The 22,636-nt window shown below is 43.2% G+C and overlaps 1 protein-coding gene and 1 non-coding gene across 22 annotated transcripts in view; both read right to left on the bottom strand.

The window, feature by feature from the left end:
- Positions 1-22,636, bottom strand: part of FNBP1 (formin binding protein 1) — a 145,236-nt gene that overhangs the window by 36,240 nt on the left and 86,360 nt on the right. For 20 of the 21 annotated variants that reach the window (XM_045469884.1, XM_045469891.1, XM_045469890.1 and 17 more), the window contains one exon: positions 378-506. In XM_045469884.1, the coding sequence (XP_045325840.1) occupies positions 378-506 (129 nt within the window). Of the gene's footprint in view, positions 1-377; positions 507-8,378; positions 14,173-22,636 lie in introns of those variants that run through there. The other variant, XM_045469895.1, reaches the window with a different exon arrangement.
- TRNAW-CCA lies at positions 5,978-6,062 on the bottom strand. Its single transcript has one exon. It is a non-coding gene; the product is annotated as a tRNA-Trp (tRNA).

The following is a 22,636-nucleotide window of genomic DNA, read 5'->3' on the forward strand; positions in this document are numbered from 1 at the left end:
GTTCTGCCCTTTGCTCAAATCCTACAACCTTAGGAATTCCGCTAGGACTCCTAAGGTTAAGTTGGCATTTCAGAACCAGAACTGTCCTTTCGGCGAAAAGGGCACTAATCTAAGAATTGCAAATTCTCAAACTGGCCAAGAAAGCCTGGAGGTACCAACCGAGGACGTCTGGAAAGGCCAACTGATGAACCTTGAGGTTAATGTTCTAGTTCACCTTGGTGCCAGTCAAGGCTTGATCTGGACGCTTTAAAAACTGGCTTTAGTGCCAGAAAATTTAGAACTCTATATACATACTCAGCATATAAGCCCAGCCATCGTGATTCCAAGGCAACGTGGCTCTCAAAGCAAGGCCACCTCGGGAGGTCTGAATCACTTACCTGAAATATGTTGGGGATGTGAGTATGGTAATATTCGTGCTGCTCGTGGTTGAATTTCTGGAGAATCGACGAGTAATCGGCTCTGCTGTCCTCGGCCATTTGGTGACGTACTTGAGCTTGCTGACGTGCCTTGGGGCCAAAAAATGAGAACACCCCCATGTTTAATGAATACAGTAAAGGGCCTTGGACCGCAAACCGGAGGGATCTGCAGTCAAACTGACCTCAAATGTGTTATATGTAGCAGGTGTCATTTTCTAGAAATTGTTTAGAATTTGAATTGGGCTTAGGTAAGGATGTGAACCCTAGTTTCTCACAAGCCCTACCATTCTCTATTGTCTTAACTTGGCATTACTTTCTAGTTCAACACAAGCACCGCTATTCTGTATTGTCTGCACTTGGCCCAGTTGACGTATTTATGTCACCTAGACGGCCCTTGTGGGAACTTGCTTCTCTGTATATCTATATTGATCTATATGGTTTTTTGAGGAGGGGATGGGGGAATCCGTAATTGTTTTAACTCAATTCTCAATGGAGTTCATGAATTAAAAAGGCATATGAACCAGTGATCTATATGTATATGGACCTTTTCTAAAACTCACCACAATGTTTGTGATTATTTTTATTTAAAAAATTTTTTTTAAGTAATGTCTACACCCAACATGGGGCTTGAACTCACAGCCCAGAGATCAAGAGTCGCATGCTTCACTGACTGAACCATGGAGGTGCCCAGGTGTTTACTTTTAGTATATAAAGTATACAGTTTAGGGGCACCCGGGTGGCTCAGTCAGTTGAGTGTCCGGCTTTGGCTCAGATCATAATCTCACAGTTTGTGAGTTCGAGCCCTGCATCTGGCTCTGTGCTGACAGCTAGGAGCCTGGAGCCTGCTTCTGATTGATTCTGTGTCTCCCTCTCTCTCTGCCCCTCCCCCGCTGGTGCTCTGTCTCTCTCTCAAAAATACACATTAAAAAAAAACTTTTTTAAAGTATACGGTTTAAAGAAGCAGTAAATGTGGCACCCTCTTTGTGTTTTTGTTTGTATATGTACATGTATGTGCTATTTTGTATTCTACTGCATTGATTTTCTCCTAAATAATCAATAATAAAATTCATACATTTTTCTCTGTTTTAAAAAAAATTTTTAATGTTTATTTTTTTTAATTAAAAAAAATTTTTTTAACGTTTATTTATTTTTGAGACAGAAAGAGACAGAGCATGAACGGGGGAGGGTCAGAGAGAGAGGGAGACACAGAATCGGAAACAGGCTCCAGGCTCTAAGCTGTCAGCACAGAGGCCGACGCGGGGCTCGACCTCACGGACCGTGAGATCATGACCTGAGCCGAAGTCGGACGCTTAACCGACTGAGCCACCCAGGCGCCCCAAATGTTTATTTTTCATTTTTGAGAGAGAGAGAGACAGAGCATGAGCAGGGAAGGGGCAGAGAGAGAGGGAGACACAGACTCCAAAGCAGGCTCTGGACTGAGCTGTCAGCACAGAGCCCAACGCGGGGCTCGAACTCATGAGCTGTGAGATCACGACCTGAGCCGAAGTCCGATGCCCAACTGACTGAGCCACCCAGGCGCCCCTTTGTTTCTCTTTTCTAATTCACGTTTTGGTCAATCACACACTTGCAAGAAAGGGGCAATCGTTGATGAATTGCAGAATCGATATAATAATAGTTATTATTTTAAATTTTATATATAATATAATAATAATAATTATTATTATTATTTTAAAGCTCAAACAAGAATGTCTGTAAACTGGGAAATCATCCACAAGCACTGCCGATTGTTACGCTGCTGATCCCACCTTGGATTCATCTAGCACTCTCGAGATGTCTTAAGCAATATGACCTCATGAATCTCTAATGCAGCCTGAGGTTCGCGCGGGGCAAACACTCCCCCCACCCACCCAACCCCCCCACCCCCCCGCAGACAAAGAGTTGGCTTGGCCTGCAGGTGACACGACCACTGCTACTCGGGGCCAAAAACACACCAGGAAGAGGGCCCTGTTCCAGCAAAACCCAGGGAACCTTCCCGTTTGTTTTCCATTTTGCTTTGTGTTACTAAACCCCACAGTTTTCAAAAAGGACAAAAGAGAACACGGACACGTTCAGCTGCAAAAGCGATGCCCCACTTTCGGTCTGACGGCTGGCACCGCCCACTATCAGACTTGTGGCCTCGCGCTCTCCTTTATGGCTTCCTGCCTCTGTGACTTGAAGGCTCCACCTGAGTTTTCACTTCCTTGACACGTTTCACTCATCTGCGCGCTGGTGAAAGCCCCAGGTGCTCATTCAGAGCTTGCTTCTTTTACTTTCTTCTCCAACGAAGGTTAACAGGACGAGTCTTTCCAAACCGATTTCCCCATTACCCGGGGCTTTGTAGTTTCTCAGGGCTTTGAGGGATCTCAACACCACTTTCTCCACGTCTCACGTTCCCTTGGTTACTTCGGCTGCCACGTTCTTCCTCTTTGTCGGCACCCTGTTAACTCCCTTCCTGACCATACGCTCTGGCGTCTGCTTCCGTGTCCACTGGTAAATATCTTAAGCTGGTCCCCCAAACGTGAAGATCCTGGCCACCCTCAAAAATCCCTTCCAATAGACACTAGCCCTCCTCTGTGTAGATAATAGCTTTCCCACCTACGTGCGTGCCATCTGTCCCCCTAACGCTTCGGACACAAAAATCCTTTTAACTCTTTCAATTACTTAAGGGTTTTTATCATTTATCATCTTGTTGTGAATGTGGGAAAAAAAAAAAAAAAGAACCGAGGAAATTCCCAGGTAGACCTCAAACTTCTAAAAAAAAGTCTCTATTTCATTTACATACTTTTCTCAAAAATTCAAGGCAGGGGCACGGGGTGGTGTTTCCTCCCCTCCTTTGTAAGCCAGATAGAGTCCCCTTTATTTTGGAGAAATTATTCTACCTTGGTGAATTTTTATTTATTTTTTTTTCAATGTTTATTTATTTTGAGAGAGGGAGGCATAGAGAGCGAGCAGGGGAGGGGCAGAGAGCAAAAGGGGGAGAGAGAATCCCAAGCAGGCTCCGCACCGTCAGCACGGGGCCCGTTGCCGCGCTTGAACCCATGAACCATGAGATGACGACCTGAGCTGAAACCAAGAGTCGGATGCTCAACCGACTGAGCCACCCAGGCGCCCCTGGTGAATTTTTAAAATAGCTTAAGTTCTGAAACAGAGAGCAGAACGTCATCCTTAGGCACGCGTAAGTATGTACGTACACACATGTGCACACACACACACACACACACACGCACAGAATCAAGCTTCCGGACGATAAACCCATTCTTCTCACTCCCAGCAACCAGCTGCTTGGAATTAATTCCCACTTTGGAATCCCGGGCCCGGGCACGTGCCATCGTTCTGAACAAGTTTTACTATGGAAAATCTATTTTTGATAGGTTTATTTTGTTGGGCTTATTTTGCAATGGAACTTAAGAGTCTCTCTCTAGGGGCGCCTGGGTGGCTCCGTTGGTTAAGCGTCCGACTCTGGCTCGGGTCATGATCTCACGGTTCGTGGGTTCGAGCCCCGTGTCGGGCTCTGTGCTGACAGCTCAGAGCCCGGAGCCTGCTTTGGATTCTGTGTCTCCCTCTCTCCCTGCCCCTCCCCCACTCATGCTCTGTCTCAAAAATAAACAAACATTAAAAAAAAATTTTTTTTAAAAAAGCATCTCTCTCTAAAACTAGAGTCGGGTCAGTTACTCATGATTACAAATACATTTAAAAAAATATGTTTAAACGTGCTTTCAAAAACTTATCTGGAGTAACCGGTTAAGTAGCTAGAAATTTTAAGAGGGTGTCTCCCAGTCTAAGGCTAAATGAAGATCAGAAGCGTCCTTATTTCTATCTCTGTGTAAGTCAGTCTAAAAATAGCGACTATTATCTTAAAGAGATACTTCCTTCCCAAACCAGACCCTACGCTGTATCTTGCAATTCAATTAAAGTTCTCGTCCTAAGAATACAAGCCAGAGCATCTTAGAGCGACATGACCGTAGGGCAGAAGTTCAGAGGATTTTTTTTTTTATGAGTCAGTCACAGAATTTAGAGAAAATATTCTAAAAAAGTCCAGCATGACCACAAGTGCCTGAGGCTGTAAATCGCAGCCATCTTTGAATAAGGGTCTGGACCACGTTCACTGTCAATCAGAAAGGCTGAATTTAAACTTGAGAATTTCCTTGGCCAACCCTTGGGAATCTCCCCAAATGAATCCGCACAGGCCTGCGTGTGTATGCTCAAGCATGACTTCACAGCTCGGTGGTTTCTCCACACAGCCCCTCCTACTGTCCTGTGGAAACACAGCTGGATTGCCTAAAAGGTCAGAGGTGGAGTTTCTAAATAAAGAAGACAATATTTTAGAAACCGAACTGCCCTCCGATGCTTCAAAATCCTAACGGGTTTAGAGATAAAAATACTGTAATCCATTTAGTTAGTTAAATTTAGACGATTCGCACTGGCCAAAATGTGCAGCCATTTGCTGTTCAGTGCAGTGTTATTCTCTCCCTTAATATTTCAGATATCAAGGGACAGAACAACACTGCTGGCTGAGTCCCCGTTGTCACGAGCAGAGAATACAGGGTGTATTAAGAAACTCGTTCGCTTTCACGTGGGGAACATGGCTGATCTGCCTAACAAATGATACCTTCTGTCTTTTACCAGCTGCTCGTGGCTTCTGACCTTTTCACAAAAATGGGCAAATACGCACTCGTTCCATTTATATATTTATTGTTAACAAGCAGAGAGACTGGTTCCTTTTTTGAGCAACAGTTAAATGACCTCAGACCTCCCAGATCGACAGGCAATGCTGCTCCTTAAGTGAGAAACCATTAACTGCAGCGATGCTCAGAGGTTTGGGGAAGCCGTCTTCTCCCTTGTTAAAAGCGTGTAATAGAACAAATTTGAAAGGCCCATCCTTTCCTAACCCCAAATCTGGGAACGGCAAAGAGGAATATTTGGCATTTACCACTGGGAACTCAAACGACAGTAGGTGTTCTCCAGAGCACCTGTGCTTGTGATGTTTATTTCATTATTTTATTCATTTATTTATTCTTAGAGATTTTTTCCTTTTTAATGTTTTTTATTTATCTTGAGAGAGAGAAGGGGCATGAGTCGGGGAGGGGCAGGGAGAGACGGAGAGAGAGGATCCCCAGAGGGGCTCAATTTCACACGAGATCGTGACCTGAGCCGAAATCAAAACTTGGGACGCTGGGGGTGCCTGGATGGCTCAGTCGGTCGGGCCACCGACTCTTGGTTTTGGCTCAGGTCATGATCTCGCTGTTCGTGAGTTTGAGCCCCACGTCGGGCTCCACGCTGGCAGTGCGGAGCCTGCTTGGGATCTCTCTCTCCCTCTGTCTCTCTGCCCATTCCCTGCTCACTCTCTGTTTCTCTTGAAATAAATAAAACTTAAAAAAAAAAAGTCAGACGCATAACCGACTGAGCCACCCAGGTGCCCCAGTGTTTTCTTTCTTTCTTTTTTAGTGTTTTTTAAATTTATTTTTGAGACAGAGAGAGCCAGAGCATGAGCAGGGGAGGGGCAGAGAGAGAGGGAGACACAGAATCGGAAGCAGGCTCCGGGCTCCGAGCCATCAACACAGAGCCCGACGCGGGGCTCGAACCCACGGACCACGAGATCATGACCCGAGCTGGAGTCGGACGCTCAGCCGACTGAGCCACCCAGGCGCCCCTCCAATGTTTCATTTCATTAACATAAAAAGAAGCCAAACGTATTTTAGGCTGGACGGAAAAGAGGAGTAAATCGAGGTGTTACTCGGAATCACCATTTGGTATCACTGCCAGGCTACCCACCATTATTATCCAGTAGCTGGCGACCCGAGGTAGCTCCACTGTTGGGGGCAAGACGGGCTGGACCACTACCACCAGGATCGAGCCAGATGGCTGGATGGCCTGGGCTGAAGCCACAGCATGGATCCAGTGGGGCTCCTGGCTGCAAATTCACCCATCTTCAAACTACCTCAGCTGCTGACTTAGTATCACAGATAAAACTGGGGCGCCAGGCTGGCTCAGTTGGTGGCAAGTGTGACTCTTGATCTCCGAGTGGTGAGTTCAAGTCCCACCGTAGGCACAGAGATTACTCAAAAAAAAAAAAAAAAAAAATCCTAAGAAAATATACTGCGGATCAAGTGACACCTACACATTTAAAGACCTGGGTTCTCTGGCCTCTGTCCATCCTTTTTCACCTGATTACAAAAATTTGCTTGCTGCAAATGATTCCGATTTACAGAACTCCGTGGTTTAGAAGTAAAAGTCCCTGCACATTCAAACCCTCGGACAATCGCTGGGAACATGACAACCTGGAATCCTTCATTTGTGAACTGTGCTAACTACTGAGAGGAGGTAAGACAGCCTGGGGCAGGTCACTGGAAAGTTCCAGAAGCACAGCTGCAGTGCTTCTAAATGACACCAGCACATTACAACGGCCCCCAATCGACAGCTGGCAAAGCTGTTCACCATATTCTCAGAGTGGCAAAGAGCCCTAAGCACTAGACACGCTTCCTTTGGACCCGGCTGGGTTCATGAGAAGTACACACACTGTGGCAGCAAACGAGGGAGGAAGAGGCCACTGAATACTCTGACCTATTTTCTCGGTATTTTCGAGATGCATAAAAACAGCAACCAGTCGAGAATCCCTGAAAACTTTCACTGTTATACTGGATGTCTCTAGGATTTGTCTGTGATTAGGAGGCGAACTCATGTTCCCTAGTCCTTGACTTAGCAATTCTACTTCTGGGAAGTCATTCTAATGAAATTCTTTTATTCACTCATTCATTCATTCATTAAGTTATCTCCACACCCAATGTGGGGCTCAAACTCATGACCTTGACTAAGGTCAAGGGTCGTAGGCTACACTGGCTGAGACAGCCAGGTGCCCAATGCCCTGCCAATGAAATCACCTTAAATGTCCACAAGTGATGTTCATCACAGTATTATTTACACTAGACGATCATTTGAAACAAATGCTCAGTAATGTGATTGGTTAAATATATGTCATATCCTTGATGGACTAAAGTGTAGCTTGCTTAAAAAAAAAAAGTAAGAGCACTTAATGATTTGGAAAAGTGAAAAAGCTGTATGTAATCTAAAAAAAATGTTAAGGTTTCCAAACAGCATTTACAGCATACTTTGGTGATTGTAAAAATAAAACATTAATAATTAACAGTGATCACTTCTGAAAAGAGCGATTAAGAAATATTTTATTTTGCTGAAAAGATCAAAGAAACACATTCTAATGGTGAATTCCAGAAACTTAAAGATGGAAGAGGTGTGGCTTGCCTTTGAGAGAAAGAAAGAAAGAAAGAAAGAAAGAAAGAAAGAAAGAAAGAAAGAAAAAGAAAGAGGAAAGGAAAGGAAAGGAAAGGAAAGGAAAGGAAAGGAAAGGAAAGGAAAGCAAAGCAAAGCAAAGCAAAGCAAAGCAAAGCTCTAAAAAGATAATGTAGTAGGAAGGATACTAACAAAGGAAGAGATGAAAATTTTCTGTCTGGAGCAGTGTATGATAAATGGCATTGGTTAAATTTCCCAGCAAACTGTTGCATCGAGAATACATTTTCAAGTTCAAGACTAAGAATGCATTTACAAATTCCTATTCAGACAGAGTGCTGGGAGTTTTTGTTGGAGACTTCCAGGCCGGGGACTTGCCAAAACAATGAGTCTGTCTTTGATAAATTATAAAGGCAGCTAAAATACAAAACAGAGAAAAACTTCAAAATAAGTTAACCAAAGAAATATGCTTGAAATATTTCAGCAATTTCCTGATTCTTTTTTAACAGTCTTACAACTTCTAGCCCCAGTGTATTATAAGTTACTTTGGTCCATAGTCACTGAAATAGAAGGAGAGAACACAGAAAAGATAGCAAATGAGACCAGCATCTCAATCCCACATGGGCCATTCAGTTGCTAAACAGTTTTAAGAAAAGGCCTTCTGTTCCCCTATACCCTGGTTGCCTTATTTGAAAAGTAGAATTGGAAATATCTATTTACCAAAGGTGAGTGACCATTTCTGCTGAAAGCGAAGCCAATGCCGATAGCGTTCATCTTGATGTTGGCACAGGCCCAAGGTAGGCTAGTGAAACATTCGGCATGAGCCCCGAGATCTTGTTAAAATATAAATCATGGTCTCCAAGACTCGACCCCCTTCTCTTCCCTTGTTTCTAAGGCATTGTCATTGGCAAGAAACTTGCGTTTTCAGCTGTGGCAGGGTGGAGATTGACTACCTCTTTCTCTTCTCTCTCTCCCCTTAATAAATAATCTCACCCCAGAATGTGACACTCACAAGGTCTCACATGAGTACAGCTGAAGATGACAGCCCGGATTCTAGAAAGTTAATGCCCAAATGACCTTTCTTTATGGCTGTGGGGTTCCTGTGAAGAACAAAAATACTAAAAGCCCTTTTAATGCAGTTCTAGAAAAGACCGGTTCCTCAGAAGAGGACAAAAATTAGTCACGTTACATACCCCAGGGAAAGAATTAAATACATGCATCCTGTTCTGAAGAAATCTGATGTATTTGGCGGTACGTTAGCAGCTGTTCGTCCTTAGTACCCGAGTGGCCACAGACGTCTAACCAGTAAGGTTTAATACTAAAAAGTTGTCATGTGGTATTCAGCATATACGCTCAATTCGTTCAAGATGTAAGACCACAGGTTTGTTTTTTATTTTAATCTCGGTGTTCATTTTTTCTGCTTTTCTTTAAGTTGGGTGACACCTAACAAAACTTCTCTAGTGACAGAGAAGACAGCTAGGAAGTTTGTTAAGGTCTTTGGCTATGGGGTGGAGTGGAGGAAGTGTGTCCTCTGAGAAACAAAATCTTAAACTTGTATATATTATACAGATGGTACAAGAACTCCCGACCCAAGTAATTAACATGAAAATTGGTCCCAGGTTGTCTGGAAGAAACCGATATAAAACCTTGCTGGGTTTCACCTAATCCTGCTTTTATGGGATTCTCAGAGAAAAAACCATCCCTATTGAAGACATGTTCATATAAAAAAGACCATAATAATCACAAATGCACAAGGAAATAAACCACCATGAGAGGTGATACAATAGAGAGAAAAATTATCAGCATAAGAACTTGAGGTAAAAGAACAATTTGGAAGAAAATATAAAACAGGAATATTTAAAGTAAAGAAATAAAAGAAGCAATAGAACTCAGAAGAAAATAGTAAGACATTATAAAAATGAAGCATATATGAAAAAGAACCAAATAGAACTTCTGGAAATAAAAAAATACGGTCACTGAAATTTGAAAACTTAACAGATGAGTTAAATAATAGAATAACTGAAGAGAATTCATGAAGTAGCTGAGAAAGTTACACAAAATGTAATATACAGAGATAAAGAAAGGGAAGGAATGGAAACGAAGTTAGAAGGCATGGGGAATAGGATGAGGAGTTTCACACACATCTACGAGGAGACCTAGAACCAACAATTTGAGAGAATGAAACCCAGGCAACATTTGAAGAGCTAGTACCTGAAAGCTTTTCCTACGTTGACAAAAGGAACAAACCCCCAATTGAACCCCAAGCAGAAAAATTAGAAATAGAAAGTATGTACTCTGAAATATCATAGCGATGCTACAGAACTCCAAAGGCAAAGATACGGTCTTAACAACTAGGGAAGGAAAGTCAAATATCTACAAAGGAATGCAATTAAGTGGACAGCCAATTTCCCAAGAGGAATGATCAAAGATAAAACACACCGGGATGATATTTTCAAAATGTTTAGAGAAAATAATTGTCAGCTGAGAATTCTATACCTAGCTAAACTATCACGGTAGAATGAGGGCAAAATAAAGACTTCAGACAAATAAAGAAGGAAGTACTGCTCACAAACCCTCAAGGAAGAAAAGTAGAACCACCTATCATCCAGGAAGGAGGAAATTTAACCCAGAAAGGAATAATATGCAAGAAGTAACAACACTGGGCCTGCCTGGTAATGTGTCTACAGTGGTGAGGATGGACGGTGAACTTCCAGGTGTCTGCCTCCTGGTCCAGTACAATCCCCGCCTCTCCTCCCTGGCTCCCTGATACTGAGGCCTCATGTCAATTGCTATTAGTCACCTTACCCCAACTCACTATTACCTGCCAGTTCTGTAGGTGAGAGCAGTGGTTAACAGTAAAGAGCTCATTCAACATAATCCAATAGTAAAGTCATAGGGTCCACAGACAAGAACTGAATTTGAGGCATGGACACGTACTTCGGTCTTGGCTGTACCATATCCAGCAGGGCCACTTCCAGCTAATGATAATTCAACATCTTACAGCCTTACCCTGTTTATCCAGAAAGGGACAAAAGAATTCTAGAGAGGATCAGAACCCCTTTAGAAAATATAAAGCACTTTTCCAGCGTGAGTTTTTTGAGAAGTAGGTTCAATAGCATTTCATCGGGGTCACATTCATTCTGCCATTTGGCTTTTAACATTCTTCATCATCTGTTCTCATGCCATCCCTCCAGGAGACCCTACTCAGTCCCCTGCCCCACCAGGCAGCCCAACCTGAGCAGCATGTTCCCTCAGAGCCCTGGATGCGGCACTTTCCACTCTGTTGACCTCTGCCTGCTTCATCTTTTCAATTTCTACACATCCTTCATGTTCAGGCCCCAATTCCAGCCTCAGGCCTATCTCAACAATCTGTCATCTGCACAGAGCTTTCACAGATGCAGAATCCTAGTATCTGAACTCCTCGTATTTGCTGCTCACAGGACCCGGTGATTTTCCACACGATGTCTCTCACAAACCATTTTTTAAATGCTTTTATTTATGAAAGACAGAGAGAGACAGAGTGTGAGTAAGAGAGAGGCAGAGAGAAGGAGGGAGACACAGAATCTGAAGCAGGCTCCGGGCTCTGAGCTGTCAGCAGAGCCTGACACGGGGCTCGAACTCACAAACTGTGAGATCATGACCTGTGCCAAAGTCGCATGCTTAACCGACTGAGCCACCCAGGTACCCCTCTCATAAACCATTTTTTTAAACTGCTATTGTTCTCATTATCTTCACCAGGCAGTTTGGCATGTAACCTATGATACGCTATCTTATTCTCCAACTGACTCGAGTTTTCCTCGTCTCTCCATTTCATCGTTATCGGCTAACCAAAGCCCTCACGAAAGGCACCCTATTGTAATCCTCTTGATGCGCTATTTGTTCAATAAGTGTTCTTACAGAATGCCTAGATGCCTAGAATGTTCTAAATATACTCAAGTGATTCACAGTAGCTCGAAGGAGAAAGAACGAAGGAGGAAGGAGCCAGAAGTAACCAAAAGAGAGGGACACAAACAGACAAAATACAGATGATGACAAGTGTCGACCACTTAACCGTGGTCCAAAAGCAGGCCTCTCCTTTATGCAGATCACATACCGCTGAAACCTCACAACAAGCCCTTGAGGTGCACAATGTTATCCTTATTTCGCAGAACAGGAAACACACTCAGACAGGAAGCAAACCGTCTTGTGCCATCCCATTAATGAGTAGTAGAAACAAGATCCAAAGATTAAGAACAAGCTCTTGCCCCAGCTAGCCTCCTCATTCTCAGTGAAAATGAAAATATTTCCTTAGATGAGTTGCCATATGGAAGCCTAAGTGAATATCATTTTTATGTATTTAATTCATTTTTGTATAGGCATATTCGTATGTTCATAAAATATGAATATATTCATATTTTTAAAAAATATTTTTATTTTTTATTTTTGAGACAGAGAGAGACAGAGCATGAGCAGGGGAGGGGCAGAGAGAGAGAGGGAGACACAGAATTCAAAGCAGGCTCCAGGCTCTGAGCCATCAGCACAGAGCCCAACGCGGGGCTCGAGCTCACGGACCGTGAGATCAAGACCTGAGCCAAAGTCGGACGCCCAACCAACTGAGCCACCCAGCCGCCCCAATATTCATATTATTTCTATTCAATTCATCTTAATCTTCAGGTCTGGGGCATGGGGATGACCTATTTATTATCTTAGTGGGCTCTATTGCTATTTTGCAGATCATTTTGCAAACGTGGAGGTTGGTCAATGGTTATGCTTTTAGGAACATTAAAACAAGGCTAAGACAGAGTCTCATGTCAAAATGAAAAAATGCACACTGGAAATATTTCACTGAAGAGGCTTTCGGAAGTATTTCACCTCTATGTAAATTCACTTTTGGTATCACCTCCACCCCCACCATTCCTGATACTCTTGAGATTTTGACATTTTGACTTCCTTGGGGTTTACTGGATGTTTATTTAACCAAACTCCATTGTTTAGCATAAAAACCACTTATACCAAAAACAAATAAGTGAAAATTAAGACTCACAATATAGAGACAGTAGCAATTGCTAGCAAATGAACTAAAAGTTGGAGCTTGGGAAACCCAATTTGGCAATAAATTTCATATTTAAAAAAATCATAAATAAAAAAAATAAAAGTTGGAGCTGAATGCAATTTAAAGAGCACTTCTGTAAAACATTTAACCGTAGTAAATAATTGCATGTTTCAACATTCCTATCACAAATTCATTAAATTTTTAAAAAAATTTTTTTAATGTTTATGTATTTTTGAGACAGAGAGACAGAACACGATTGGGGGAGGGGCAGAGAGAGAGGGAGACACAGAATCTGAAGCAGGCTCCAGGCTCTGAGCGGTCAGCATAGAACCCGATGTGGGGCTCGAACCCACGAACTGCGAGATCATGACCTGAGCCGAAGTCGGACACTTAACCAACTCAGCCAGCCAGGCACCCCCACAAATTCATTTTTAATGGTAAAACTAACACTGAGTGTCACAACCTTTAAAAAAAAAACCCACAAAACTCATCTAACTAATATTCGCTTATGACACAGATCAAAGTTATGCCGTTTCCAGACATAAATACATTTACTCCACATCTAATAATTGGAGAACATTTCCATTAAATTCCGTTTCCCATGTTAAGTGTCAAAAGAGGAAAACATATCCATTATTACCCAGGACAAATATTAAGAATCAAAACAACCGAAACCATTCAGAATGTTCACTTAATACGGGCACCCCGAGAGACAACGTATACGCAGAATATAAACTCTACAGATAGATAGATACGTGAACAAGACAATAACAAAAGCGTTCCCTCTCGAATCTTTGATTTCAACACTGATCCATTTATAAAGGAACAGAGCAACAATACCCGTTTTCGAAAGTCTCTTTTTAATCGTACACATTTTTTCCCTCGTTGTAAATAAAAAAGCATTTCCAACCAAAGGATCGAGCTGCCGTTGCAAAATGTATTTCCTGCATTCATACTAACCACTTCCTCTTTCAAAAAAAAATTTTTTTTGTTGTTTTCTAAGCTGTTACAGTGAACAGTTCCTTCAGATAACCAGTCAGACATTTTATATGAAACAAATTTGGGAGAAGCACTAAAGATATTACCATGTTCCGTAAAGATGTCAAACCTCAGCGTTAGAGCGAGGGCAGCGAAAACATTTGACAAGTACAACTCCTTATACGTCCAGTGACTAAAGCAGTCATCTTGCAAGAGACTGTTTCCCCAAATGGTAAAAAAATTTAACACTGCTACTCGGCTGGCTTCAGTTAGAGAAGAAGTGAGCCTACCATGCCTGTGCGTTTTGGAGTCCTCAACTGAAGAAAATTTCCCAACTGCTCAACTCCTTTTCTCTTATTGAGATAATTACCACACTGAAAAATCATTCAAAGCAAATCCTTTCCTTCTTGCGTAAAGTTAGCACAGATTCTTTACTATAGTTTTATTTTGCTCTCCAAAACATCCAATTAGGTAACACAGGACACATTAAAAAAAAAAAAAAAAAAAAAGAGCGCGTGTATATTTTATCATAAACTAGAAATGTGAAGTCTTATCACATACTTCTCGAATTTTTTTTTGTGAATGTTTCTTTATTTTTGAGAGAGAGAGGAGACAGAGTGCGCGCCGGGGAGGGAGAGGGAAAGAGAGAGAGAGACACAGAATCTGAAGCAGGTTCCAGGCTCGGAGTTGTCAGCACAGAGCCCGACGCGGGGCTTGAACTCACGGACCGCGAGATCGTGACCCGAGCCGAAGTCGGACGCTTAACCGACTGAGCCACCCAGGTTGACTCTACCACCTACTTCTTAGAATTCTACCTTCATTCATAAATGGCTCAGAAGTTCCTATTCTGCTTCACGCTAGGGACCTCCCTATAGAATCTAAAAGCTACGAATGTTCAAAGCCAAATAGTTTTAGAAGCTGTAGTAACTGCACATAAACAGAATGCTAACTCCCTGAGTAACTGACACGCTCTTCTAAGCGCTGCTGGTCAGGATCTGAATGTAATTTAACTGTTAAAACGTTTCCTCGAGTCAGGTTCTATAACAACACTCATGAGCAAGCCCGGTAATGAAGCCTCCTGCATTGTCTAGAGAATTCTTCTGGTTAATCAAGACTCAGAATTGCAATGAACTTGAATAAAGAAGCCCCATTAACAGTTTCAGGGCATACAACTGCCCGTAAAAAATGCAGACTCTGGCAGCAAAAAGAATCATCCGAGATAAATGAAACTAGAGCTGTGAGAAAGGGAGAAATTGACTCTAGCGTTTAAAAACATAACTTGAATTCACTAACCATTCGTAACCACTAACTGTGCAGTTTTTTGTTAAACAATATCCTATTTTGCATTTAGAAATTATGTAAGCGCCAACAGTCACAAGGCAAGGGCGAATTAGAGAAAGGGAATTATTCATTGCCTGACATGGATGAACTCCGTGTAATGCATGCATTTAGAAAACACTGTTCTCTCTGTTCCGAAATATTAGTTCACATTCCATTCATTTTGATAACCTTTTCCTTTTTCCTCCTAACACCACACTAACCATGGGCAGCTCCATCAGAAGGCAGAGATTAGGCACTGCTCCTCGCCCAGCTTGGTCTAGTATGTCGTTCTTCCAAAGCAGACCGACAGACAAAACCTGACTATAAAGCCTTTTGTCACCAAAATGCCACTGAAGAGCCCGTTAGAGGGCAAACGGGAAAATTCACAATACGGAGAGCTGAATACCGGGAGGAAAGTGAAAGCCAAGCTCCTTAACATCAAGGATCGTGTGCTGGCGTGTGGGTGTCTTGGGGTGCCGCCCCCACACCTCCCCAGCACGCAGTCGGTGGGTCGTGGGTGAGGGAACGAACGGGCGAATCATTCCGAAGGATCACACCTTAGGAATTCTTCAACATGTTCAATGCTTTTTGAAAATCAGACTAGGACCGTGAAATCACGATTCCATTACAATTCCCTGAAATTAAAACAAAGCCAAACAAACAAACAAAAAAAAGAGGTAACTCATTGTGGGGGTGGGAGGCGGGTGGGGGGAGGCCTGTGAAAAGAGAAATAGGCAATGTTCAGAATTTAGTCGGATAAAAAGCTGTACCGAGCAGGGGCGCCTGGCTGACTCCATCAGGCGAGCACGCAACTCTTGATCTCAGGGTTGTGAGTTCGAGTCCCATACTGGGCATGGAGATTACTTAAATAAATAAATAAACTTCAAAGAAAAAAATGGTCCACAACACTCCTCGTCAAGGAAACGCAAACACAGAAGGAAACCACTACCAGATTCCACTCCCCCGCTCATCCAGAAGTCTTTCTATTTCAAGACCGAGAGCACCTCTTGTGGGTACGGATGAAGAGCAGCCCGCGGAGGGGCATCCGTGGGCACGGCCACCTCGTCAAGCTCTTCGACAGCACGCCAGAGGCAGGCACCCAAGTATGACTCACGATGCCACACCCAGGTCTACGCCCAAGAAAAGCGAGAGATCGTGGCCACCAAAGATACGTCTAGAGAGGCTCGTGGTAGCTTCCTTCTTAATGTAGCCTCACTACGGAGACAACCCAGATGCCCCCGAACGCGAGAAGGGATACACACTGGGGTCTGTCCGCACATGGAATATCACATGGCGACCGAGAAAGGGCAACTCAAATGACCACCACAGGCAACGAAAATACGAGGGTCAGAAACACAACGTTGAGTCAGAGAAGCCAGACAGAAGGATATATGTTGCATACCTTGTACGAAGTACAGAAGCAGGTTAAACCAACGTATGATAGGGGTCAGAACGATAGTTACCTTTGGGATGGGGGAGTGTTCAAGGGAGCCTGTGGGGTTCTAGAGACGTCCCCTATCTTAGCTGGCGGTGCATGGTTTCCTATAGCCGTAAAAACTCATTGAGTTGTCCACTTAAGATGTGGCCACTTTATTGTATCTAAAGTCACCTCAATAAAAAACTAATTTATTTCTAAAGTAAGCTCTATGCCAACACGGGGCTTGAACTCACAACCCTGAGATCAAGACGTGCACGCCCTGCCAAGGGAGCCAGCCGGGCGCCCCAATAAAAACCTATTGTGAACGTTCTAGAACACGTATCAAGTGGCAAGAGTGACCACCTCTCATGAGGGCCTGGGAAGGGGGCAGAATACCTTTCGCCTTACTCTCAATGTATTTTAATTATTATTCCTATTGTTTTACCAGAGAATCCTACATTTGAGTGAGGCATTGTGGGTTTGATTTTTCCATGTTCCCTTGTAGCCCTCTGACTCCTCAATATTACAAAAGAGACAGTAGGGACTATATTTTCCACCTCGTTAAAAAAGAGGTGCTTCGACTTAAGCGCGTGGGTCACGAGCCCCAGGGCGACCTATTCTAACATAAATCGGTTCTTTTACCAACCCGGATCAGCGAATTCCTAATCACTAGAACTCACGTTAAGTCTTCAAGTTCGAAACCTCCTGAGCGCTGCATCTTGGCAAAGGAGAGGAGACCACGACCTTCCTTGAGCTTCATCACCAACAAAAGCCATTCCATTGAGCGATTTCCTTCCCCCATCATTCCTCAGAGGAACACGGCATCCTCACACATCCAAATATATTCCCCTGCCCAGAGATAAAACTACCAGGGGTCTTTTTTTTTATTTTTAATGTCTATTTGATACATAGAAATGTACTTCTAGTTAGACTGGGTGCCTCGAGGACAACACAGAGCTTCTTGTAAGCAAATTACTAAATATCTGCCCACATGCTGACGCTGACCACAAAGCACAAGGCTACTGATGCCCCACGCAGACTTGGACAGATGTAGGTGACCTGAACACAGCGCATGCGAAAACCATGGGACGTTTTATTTTTCAAAAAAAAAAAAAAAAAAAGAAGAAGACGACGACGAAATTCAGGCTCATCGTACCCAGATCCTAAGTCATCTAGAAGATGCATGTACCTAGAGTTCACATCACCTGTTATCATCAAACACAGAAGCCACGTGCAGAAGTCCCTTCTGCTTCTACCGGGGAGGGTTCCCTCTCTGTAAACGCAGTGCTGTCATTCCAAATGTCGCAGAACTGATCACTGCACGAGGGAGGGTGAGTTATTTCTAACACAATTGGGTAACTGAATCATGGGCGGAAACCGGGGGGAAAGACATTTATATCGGATTCAAAGACCGTCAGAAGTCACAACGGGAAATGACGTTACGCAGCGACAAGAAGCGACACGTTACTTCCTTTCAGCTTGATACTGACAAGAGGCTTCGCTGGTGACACAGGAGAGCAGATCGCTGTGTGTTTGGGGAAATCAGAGTGTTCCAAGTCCCCCTCTTGGGCAAAATGACACGATTTCCAACATTTCGACACTGCTCTACCCGCTTCAGGTTTGTGATGCTAAAATCATTTATCATATCCTCGGAGAGGAGGTAAGTGGGACTTGCATAAAAATAACAAAATGGGGTCTTCAGGATAAGAAAAAACAGCATGCCCTTGGAAATATTAAGACAGTCAAGGAGAACAATTCAGTTTGGCCAGGACCTGTCAGAAAGTCCTAAAGCCCGTAACTGGCCCCAGGAACTGCACTGTTCATAGCTAACTGGGGTCTGACCTGAGGGCAAAAAGCAAAGAAAACAATCACCCTGGAAATTTCTGAGCCACAGAAAGGGCCAGAACTCATACAGCATGTGTGGACCTCAACCCCCAAATTGAGATTAATGCAGTCCCGGCTGGGGAGTGACCTCAGGGAATGCCAGCTCATCCTGGAGAACCCACTTTAAAGCTAGGCCATACATTGGGAATGCAAGCTGGTGCAGCCACGCTGGAAAACAGTATGGAGGTTCCTCAAAAAACGAAAAATGGAACTACCCTACGACCCAGCAATGGCACTACTAGGCATTTCTCCACGGGATACAGGTGTGCTGTTTCAAAGGGACGCATGCACCCCCATGTTTATAGCAGCACTCTCGACAACAGCCAAAGGACGGAAAGAGCCCGAAAGTCCATTGATGGATGAATGGATAAAGAAGATGTGGTACATATAGACAATGGAGCATTACTCGGCCATCAAAAAGAATGAAATCTTGCCATTTGCAACTACGTGGATGGAACTGGAGGGTATTGTGCTAAGTGAAATTAGTCAGTCAGAGAAAGACAAAAATCAGATGACTTTACTCATATGAGGACTTTTAAGAGACAAAACAGATGAACATAAGGGAAGGGAAACAAAAATAATACAGAAACAGGGAGGGGGACAAAACGGAAGAGACTCTTAAATATGGAGAACAAACAGAGGGTGACGGGAGGGGTGGTGGGAGGGGGGATGGGCGAAATGGGGAAGGGGCACTAAGGAATCTACTCCTGAAATCATTGTTGCACTGGATGCTAACTAATTTGGATGTAAATTAAAAAAAAAAAATTCTTTAATATTTATTTACTTATTTACTTATTTACTTATTTATTTAGGACAGAGAGACAGAGCATGAGCGGGGGAGGGGCAGAGAGAGAGGGAGACACAGAATCCAAAGCAGGCTCCAGGCTCTGACCTGTCAGCACAGAGCCTGACACGGGGCTCGAACTCACAGACCATGAGATCATGACCTGAGGCAAAGTTGGGTGCTCAACTGACTGAGCCACCCAGGTGCCCCAATTTGGATGAAAATTAAAAAAAAAAAAAAAAAAGAAAAGAAAAGAAAAGAAAAAAAAGCTAGGCCATGGATAAAATTCCAAGGAACACACATTCAAAATCAAACAGTCTATTCTACACCTCCCATGTTTTTCTGCTGTGATTTATACCTTTTTATGGGACTGAAATACAGGGCAATGATGCGAGGATAACATAAAAGCCTTGCTAGTCTGCGTGCCGTTTTTCACAGCACATTAATATCTACTGGGAAGATATTTCCGCCTATGTGAAAATAATGGATAACTACCTAAAGCTATCTGGTGGATCAGATTTTTGAGTTTGATGAAAGGCATCTCATCAGAAGTGAATGCTCCCAGGGGCACCTGGGTGGCTCAGTTGGTTGAGATCCGACTTCAGCTCAGGTCACGATCTCACGGTTCGTGGGTTCGAGCCCCACGTCGGGCTCTGTGCTGACAGCTCAGAGCCTGGAACCTGCTTTGGATTCTGTGTCTCCCTCTCTTTCTCTCTCTCCCCCTCCCCTGCTCACACTCTGCCTCCCTTTCTCTCAACTCTGGATAATAAAACATTAAAAGAAAAAAAAAAAAAGAAGTGAATGCTGCCCAAAACTATATCTCTGGAGGTCCTACTACTCTTAAGGACCTACATCATGAAGGACAAGGGCTGTGATCCTCGGTGCAGATGCCTAGTTTTACTAAAGTTGTTCTTCTGTTGGAGCTCTGGGTACCAAGTTCTCTTCACTGTTGAGAGATCAGTTTCCAGGCCTATTTTCCCCCAGAAGCCCTGTCTGTTGTTTTTAGCAGTATTTTTGCAGAACGTAAGGTTCGCGGCGATGCGTTTATGGCATTAGAGAAGAAATGTCTGTATCACAAAAATACACAGGGAAACAAGTCACCGTGAGCAAGTGAGCAGAAACAGCAAATTGAAGCATCAGGCCCGCAAAGAGTAGACGCTGAAATTAATCAAAAAGAGAATATAAAATTGGTACATTTACTATGTCTCAAGAAGTAACATACGATGTGAAAGTGTGACAACGTCACCAGAAAATAACAAAATGTCTCTACAGATTTTAAATACAGCCTGAAGGAACTTCTGGAAAGCAAAATTAACACCTGAACTTAGAGAACCCGCAGACTAGACACAGCGTAAGAGAGAATTCGTGAAATGAGAGTTATATCTGAAGGAATTCCATGGGACACAGAAGAGACAGAGAGACAGAGATGAGAAACACAAATACACTTTCACAGGCAAAGAGGATACAAAGTAGAAGTTTTAACTTGCACCTTATCATCAGAGTTCCAGAAGAAATAGAAGAAAGACAGATAGGCACGTGTGGGAAAACTCCAATCTGGAGCCAATAAATTCAGTGAATCAGAAGCAAGATAGAAAAGAAGTTCACAGCTAGATATGTTATTGTGAAATTTCAGCGAAGAACTTAGACCAAAAATATCTCCATAGTCAGCAAGAAGAACAGACATGATCTTCAAAGGGTTAACAGTTACACGGACTTCTCATCCCTTGTGACTTCTCAACACAAATGAGAGCCAGAAGATGGTAAAATTAGGTTCCTCCAGATACAATCACCCTGGGATTGTATACATAGAGAAATCATCTTTCAGAGATGAGAGGGAAGTGAAGTCCATTCCAATCAAACGAACACTGAGATTTTATTGCAATGAATCTTGGCTAATGGCATTTCTAAAGGATGTCCTTTGGAATTAAGAAGGAATTAAGATCCCCGATACAAAAAAAATAGTGAACAAAGAAAGTGGAAAGCATACTTATAGGACTGTATAAAATTACCAAAGCCCAGGGGCGCCTGGGTGGCGCAGTGGGTTAAGCGTCCGACTTCAGCCAGGTCACGATCTCGCGGTCCGGGAGTTCGAGCCCCGCGTCGGGCTCTGGGCTGATGGCTCAGAGCCTGGAGCCTGTTTCCGATTCTGTGTCTCCCTCTCTCTCTGCCCCTCCCCCGTTCATGCTCTGTCTCTCTCTGTCCCAAAAATAAATAAACGTTGAAAAAAAAAAAAATTAAAAAAAAAAAATTACCAAAGCCCAGCTTGTGTAATTGAACCCAAAATACTCACAAATAAATGGCAACAAGGGAGCTGGATTAGTTAAAGGGTTGTGTGAGAAAATATCACTGGGGCGCCTGGGTGGCTCAGTCGGTTAAGCGTCCGACTTCGGCTCAGGTCACGATCTTGCGGTCCGTGAGTTCGAGCCCCGCGTTGGGCTCTGTGCTGACGGCTCGGAGCCTGGAGCCTGCTTCTGATTCTGTGTCTCCCTCTCTCTCTTTCCCTCCCATGCTCACACTCTGTCTCTCTCTCTCTCTCTCTCTCTCCTTCAAAAATAAATAAACATTAAAAAAAATTTTTTTAAAAGAAAAAAGAGAAAACATCGCTAAAAATTCCGATATACTTTGTAGTTCAGGCTGAATACCCCTGTTCAAATGTCTAGGCTAACCAATGAAAGCACAGGAAGAGAATACATGAGATCTCCAAAATGGCCCAGGGGAAAGACCGAATGAGGAAAGTAAAACAAAAAACAAAAATTCCAAAGCGCGAGAAGGCAAGAAACAAAGAGGGTCAAGGCAAGAGGTAAGGGAACATAGAGAAAGCGAGACAAAGAGAAAACAAAATGAGATGATACACATGAATCCAAACGCTCCAGGGGAAAGATAAAGACCATCAGAGTGGATTCAAAAGAAATCTCGCCGTGCCCCCCATGGCTAACCAAAAGAGCTAGCATAGATCAGGCAATACAGACTTTAAGGCATAAAGCATCACGGCAGAAAGAAATTCACCACACATGGATGAAAACTTAAAACACACTGAAGGTACTGCAATTCTAAAATTTATTTATTTTTTTAAAGGCTTTCTTTTTTTAATTTATTTAATTTCTTTTTTTTTTTTTTAGTTTTTTTTTTTTTTAAGTTTATTTATTTATTTTGAGAAAGAGAGAGAGGGCAGGGGAGGGGAAGAGAGAGAGAGAGGAGAGAGAATCCCAAGCAGGCTCCATGCTGTCAGCCCAGCGCTGACGTGGGGCTCGAACTCACCGGCGTCAGATCAAGATCTGAGCCAACACCAAGAGTCGGACGCTTAACCAACTGAGCCACCCAGGTGCCCAAATTTAATTTCTTTAAGTAATCTCTATGCCCAACATGGGGCTCAAACTCCCGTCCCCAAGTCAGAGTCGCACGCTCTACTGACTAAGCCAGCCAGGCGCTCCTAAAATTTATTTTTTCCTAAGGTAACTTCACGGTAGAAGAAAAAAAAGTAAGAGTAAATGACAAACCTTCCACCATTATGATCTGCCATGAATGGCTTTGAGTCCCTTGTACATACGAACACTGTTAATATT

Source organism: Leopardus geoffroyi, chromosome D4 (genome assembly GCF_018350155.1).
Source record: "Leopardus geoffroyi isolate Oge1 chromosome D4, O.geoffroyi_Oge1_pat1.0, whole genome shotgun sequence".
Classification (NCBI taxonomy): domain Eukaryota; kingdom Metazoa; phylum Chordata; class Mammalia; order Carnivora; family Felidae; genus Leopardus; species Leopardus geoffroyi.